The sequence below is a fragment of the Marmota marmota genome, unplaced genomic scaffold (genome assembly GCF_001458135.2).
Source record: "Marmota marmota marmota unplaced genomic scaffold, marMar, whole genome shotgun sequence".
Lineage (NCBI taxonomy): Eukaryota > Metazoa > Chordata > Mammalia > Rodentia > Sciuridae > Marmota > Marmota marmota.
This window is the reverse complement of record NW_026005753.1, coordinates 1-6,082: the sequence shown is the minus strand read 5'-3', so window position 1 is coordinate 6,082 and position 6,082 is coordinate 1. Positions and strand designations below refer to the sequence as shown.

General features: G+C 45.7%; 1 protein-coding gene across 1 annotated transcript; it reads right to left on the bottom strand.

Annotated features, from left to right (window-relative positions):
• Positions 1-330: 330 nt before the first annotated feature.
• Positions 331-1,458, bottom strand: LOC107134361 (Y-box-binding protein 3-like). Its single transcript, XM_015476469.1, has one exon. It carries the CDS (start codon positions 1,456-1,458, stop codon positions 331-333), a length of 1,128 nt encoding a protein of 375 aa, XP_015331955.1.
• Between the last annotated feature and the right edge of the window lie 4,624 nt (positions 1,459-6,082).

Sequence of the window (6,082 nt, the reverse complement as noted above, 5' to 3'; positions counted from 1 at the left end):
TTAAAAAAAAAAAAAAAAAAAAAAAAGAATACTAACTGTGGTCCTGGTCATCAGAAATTATATGTTCAGAGTTGGGTGCTAGCATGTATACTGAAACTTTGGAGACAGATGCTGCTAAGATGGTATTTAGAAATACACAGATCTTGTAGATTAATCCTCAAATCTTGGGTAAAGGGTCATGTATTTTTCTCATGGCAAGTCCAATATTGAATGTCTATTTTTCTAACGTGCCCTTTGGAGACTAGGTCACACCAAAGGGCATCATCATCTCCTCAAAGGGACTTCACCTGCAGCACAGGCCAGGTAGTCCCTGAAGAGAGATCCAAGCCGCTACTCGGCCTGGGCTGCAGAGGAGGCATCTGGGACGTCAGGGTCCTCCTTCTCAGCAACGCTGCTCTTCTTATCCACAATAGCACAAACAGGAGTTTCAGCTGGGCCCATCCCAGGGTTCTTACCCTCTTTCTCCTGAAGGTCTTGGCCCTCAGTGCCGTGTGCCTTCTGGGGATGACGGATCGGGTTGTTGGGACGCCGGGATCCATAGCGTGGTGGTGGCCTCTGCTGAGGGCCACCTGTTTTGCGCCTGCTTTCCTTATTTTCTGCCTCCAGGTCCTCAGAGATGACCGGTGAGGTTCCTGGCCCCTGAGGCATTCCTCTGCCCCTGGGTCGACTCAGCAAGTAGCTGGGGCCCAGCCCCCTCCTTGATGTGACCTCAGGCTTTGAGGCTGGTACTGACCAGGCCAGGTGAGAGGCCCACGGGCCGTGGGGATGAGGGAGGAGTGATGGACGGAGGGCCAGGACCTGCGGCCTGCGGAAGGGCGGGAAACGCCACAATGATCGATCTTGAGGTCGACTGGGAAGATAGCGCCGCGGGGCCTGGGCTACTGTGAAGCATGCGGTGAAGCCCGCGCAGCTGTCCTCGCCTTCATCCAGATGGTCCTTGGCATCCCGGGATCTTCCCGGTGGTGGCTCCCGGTGATTAATGTAGCAGCCTGGGCGGAAGCGGGGACGGTTAGCTGCATAGCGGCTGCCCTCCACTGGAGCGCCCGCGGGTCCAGTAACGTTAGCCGCCTTGGTGCCCCGCTCACCTTGCACTACATCGAACTCAACCGTCTCTCCATCGCCCACGCTGCGTTGATACTTGTGAGGATTGTTCCGGGTGATGGCAGTTTGGTGAACAAACACATCTTCCTGAGTATCATGCCTGCTGATGAAGCCATACCCATTCTTCACATTAAACCACTTGACTGAGCCTCGCACCCTCTTGGCGACGACTTTCTTAGGAGCCTTTCCCTTGGTGCCCCCTGCCACAGCGGCCTTAGTGATCGGGTCCCCGCTGAGGGTGCCGGTGACTAGGGCCCCTGGAGGATCTCCGCTTCCCAGTGATATGAGTTGTTTCTGTGCGGCTTGGGGAGAGATTGAAGCTGGCCATCTCTGTGGAGGTGCCCTCTCCAGCTTCATTCATGAGGCCGTCTTTGCTCTCTTTTCTCAAGAGAATCTGGGGGGAAATTGGGCCCTTGGGAGCTAAGGGAAGGGGTACCTTCCTGAGGCGAGGGCTGGCCAAGGGAAAGGACTCTCTGGCTTCACCCTGAGGCTATTGGAGAGGCCTGTAGTGTCTCCCAGGGAAACAAGAAGTAGACCAAACAGTGGCTGCTGATGACGTCTCAATGGGGGAATACTAGGAGCTCCAGCTGGTGGGGGAGGGGCAGATGTACTCCTCCCCTTGCTCCCAGCCCCAAGACAAAGCACAGCTAAATCCCTTTTGGAGGTGCAAAAGATTTGATTCTCCAGGTAGAGGTCTCTTTGAAGATCCTCTTGCTTCCCTGAGCAGATGTGAAGAAATGACCCAACATCCATCTCTCAGGCCCAGTTGAGGAAATTCAGTCTCCTGAGGGCCCTCTCTAAAGATCTCCACAAAACCCTTGCCTTCTTCCAACCCCTTTTGTCCTCAATCGCCCGAGTGAGGAATTTTATGTAACTTCAGACATAATGACAAAGGCATGACATTAAGACCCAGAGAGAGAGTGAAAAGACCCATGTGTGTGTGCACACGCGTGCGCTTCTGTGTTTCCTTCAGAGGAACACTGAAAGCCTAACAGGGATTGAATTCTTGTACTGAGAGAACAATAAACTCCCCCAGGTAAAGAATACCTCAGACTAGCTTTAGGTTGCAAAGCTGAGTGGAAACACCTTTGTACCTGGATTATTCTGAAAACTCTATCGGGCTCTGTGCTTCTGCCCACAGCCAGCTAGAAAACAAACCCTGTCATAGATTGAGGAGCATTTTTTTTTTTTTACCATGGTGGTGTAATGAAAAATGGAAGAAAGGGATCTTGGTTTCAATTTTACTGTTCAAAACACATTTATTCACACTTCATATCTTAAAGTTTTTACAACACACATGAATGTGCAACAGCTGCTAACATGACAACATGTATCTTGGATATGTAAAGTCAATGATAAAGTAGAGTGAAAAAACAACTGAGGTAATTTTCACTTATGCCTGACTGCAGATCTAAACCTTATTTTTTAACAGCTTATTGATTCTGTGATCTTCTAAGTTAAAATTCTGATTTATTTTTTAGGCAAAGACCTTAAGAAACCAGCCTCACTGCTGAGCTGATAGTGTGTTAGCGCATAGCTAGATCTCTGAAATACGACGTTTTTTCATGTGATGACAGGGCACGCTAACATAGTAGCTGGCCGAATAACCCAGGGTTATTTTAATAAGAAGAAAAACAAAATAATTTGTCCTATCACTTTAGCATTTACATGATCCCCTCATGTGTTGTGCATATGATCTAAGCCTCTCTACAAGCAGGTGGAACAGGTGCCATTTTAGTTCAATTTAGGAGGTGAGGGGTCAGGGACCCTAAGACAGGAAATTGCTTGCATAAGTTCAGATGTTTATTATAGTGTGAACCCCAAAATCTCATCTCAGGTTTCACTCCAGGTCCAGGTCTACTTCAACAGTACCCCTTTGGTCTTCATGAACAGTTTTATCACCTGTCTCTTATGATGTCAGAGATCAGGAACCTCTTTCACAGAAGCCATGATCCCATACATCCCAACATTCCTGCCAAGATCCACCACTTGCAGGAATGACCAGCCTAGTCCCCTCAACGATGAGGCAAACGTCACCCTCATATCAATTAATCAGCACCCTCTGTCCTGCCACATGGTGACCTTCTGCCTGGAGTTGACACAAAAGCAAAACCTGCTGTAGATTGAGGAAATTCTTGTTCACCATGGTGGTGTAATAAAAAATGGAAGGCAGAGGTTTGGGTTTGGAATTTACTGTTTAAAATATATTTCTTCAGGCATCATCTCTTGAGGATTTTACAACATGCACGAGAGTACAACAGATGTTCACGTGACAACAAGTAAGCCAGGGCACAAAGCACCTAAGTGGCCCAACCGAGACCATTCACTTCATAAGTGAAGAGACAACAGAATCCCTTGGGCCTTCTGCTCTGTTTCCCAGTTCACTGTATCCTCCAGCATCTCATGAAGTTCGTTCCTGTGATGTCACCAATGGGTCTTTCTTTCATGTCCACTTTGCTGTTGTCCTTTCCACATATGCCACACTCATGGGCATTTCTCTGCTGTGTTCGTTTTCCCTCATTCTTCTTCCAGCTCTCTGCATAAATCCCACCAACCCGTCTATTTCTACTTTTGGAATCCCTTGCCACCCCCTTTCCATATGCACCAGTACACCTTGATCTCCTTCAAGCCTAGTTGCACTTATGGATCAATGTCAAATGACTTTCTAATTTTCCTCTGCCACATTCCTATGTGTAAAGCTTCATTTCACTATTAGTCCCAACGAGGTTCTAAGCTCACCAAAACTCAAAAAGGAGAAAACACTTCAAGTTTCTTCTCCCTGTCTCCTCTCTGAGAACCCTGATGCCTGGAACACTGCTTGATGGAGGAAAGACCACCATGAACACATGCTGATGAATTAAATCTATGCCTTGTTAGTTCACTGGGAATGACTACATCCTAATCTCGTCTTCCTTAAGTTCCTCACATCGTGCTAGGCACAAATCAGAGGCTCACTAGATTCAACAAGTTGGACTGAATATGTTCTACTGAATTGCTTTAAGAAATATACAGAAAATGCTTCGGAGTCATCAAGGAGGGCTATTAAACTTTCCTGGTGCTTTTATTCTATGCACGAAGAAAGGCTCAGTGGAAAAAAATAGCATCGATACAATATGAATTAGTAGTTCAAGGTAAAATATTCGAAGGCCACTGCATTGTCTTTTTCATTTTAACCATCAGCTTCTCTCTGTCCCTGTTGTTTCCTTTTGTACTTTTATCGACGCATCCATTGAAGCACACAGTTTTGTTGTCATCAGCCAAGAGTCATCAATGAAACAGAGGTCAACCAAAGTTTAAGTATACCATCTGATCCATGGGCTTCTCATTTAAAAACGAAACCCTTCCCTGTAGCTTCAGTCGCAAAACAGTGCTGACTCTGAGGCATCAGATTCCATTCAGGCCTCCATAAAAGGTGACAGCATTATCTAATGTAAGGAGTAAAATCTGTCAGCCTTGTGAGTACAAGGAAGGTCCGAAGCCCTTCTTCTGACTGATTCACAGGTGGCTCCCACGTGACGGGAGATCAACACAATTCATCTTGCTCCTTCTAGAGCTGTATGATCGATCCCAGTGTCCCTTAAGTTGTGTTAACTATCGAAGGTAATGGAAATGAAATAGAATGCAAGTGGAAGAGCAACCTAGAAAACTAGAAAAACGCTCACGTCCCCCATCCCCACCCCGACACCTTGCAAATTATACATCAGAAAAGGCAGTGCTACTCTGGATACTTTGAATGTAAGTGGTTCAGGCATAGTTGTAATTCCAATATTCAGGGCACTCTCCACTGAAATTTCAAAGATTTGATGGAGACAGTAGTCTTAGATCAGAAGGCTTGAGTTTCACTCCAGGGCCAGCCAGCAAAATGATGGTTGCTCAGCATTGAGTACATCACCTCATCTCTCTTAATGTAGACTTCTCATGTATAAAAGGGACATGACAATATGAATTCATAGGATGTAGACAGCAATTATGTAGAAGACATTATGTGAAAAATATATCATAGTAAACCACAAGTCCTGAAAAATTGTATGCGTCAACTCATCCGGGCTGCAGTGTGGATGCATGGGCAAACATCCTTGTGGATTTTTCTATGAAGGTGCTTTGGGATGAAAATAACTGTGAACCATGGTCGGTGAGTAAAGCATATTGTTCTCCACAATGTAAATGGGACTCTTCTATGAGTTGAAGGCTTGGAGAGACTAAAACCTGGACCATACACAAGAAGCAAGAGGGAATTCTTCAGGAGATATACTTTTTATGTCTGGAAATGAAGCAGCGGTTACCCCTTGGAACTCCAGGCTGCCCTGCCACCTTACAGATGCCTGCAGATTTTGGATTCAGCACCTTGCATAATGGTGTGTGCCAACTCTTTGAATTGCAGAGATATATATTCATGGCCTCTGTGTCTCTGGACAACAATGCATAATAAGATATTGGCACCAGGAATAGTTCCAGAGAATGGGATCTTAAGCACAAGTTCTCAGAATGGTTTCTGAGTGCCTAGTGAGCTGCAGAAACGGACACTGAGTGGCCAATGTGATAGACAAAGCGAGTCCCCATGGTGATCATTCAAAGTACCTGGCTGCAGGTTGCTTACATCAACCACTGCCATAGATTCGAGGGAAGAAGGGAAGTGTCTTGTTCTTATTAAAATAGACCCTCACTCTGAATGTGAATTTGCCTTCTCTGTACAAAGTGCTTTTTTTCAACATTGGCATCCTTGTCAATATGCCATGTCTTAGGCACCATTTATTTATTAGTTCTTTATAGTTATACATGACAGTAGAATTCATTTTGATAACATTTCACAAGCATGAAATATGTCTTATTCTTGTTAGGACCCCATTCTTTTGTATGCACATGATGGTGGGATTCACTATGCCCCATTATTCCCATAAGTGCTTAGGAAAATTATTTTTGTATTTATTCCACTGTCTTTCCTTTTCCTCTCCCCCTACCTTACCTTCATGTCCCTTTGTCT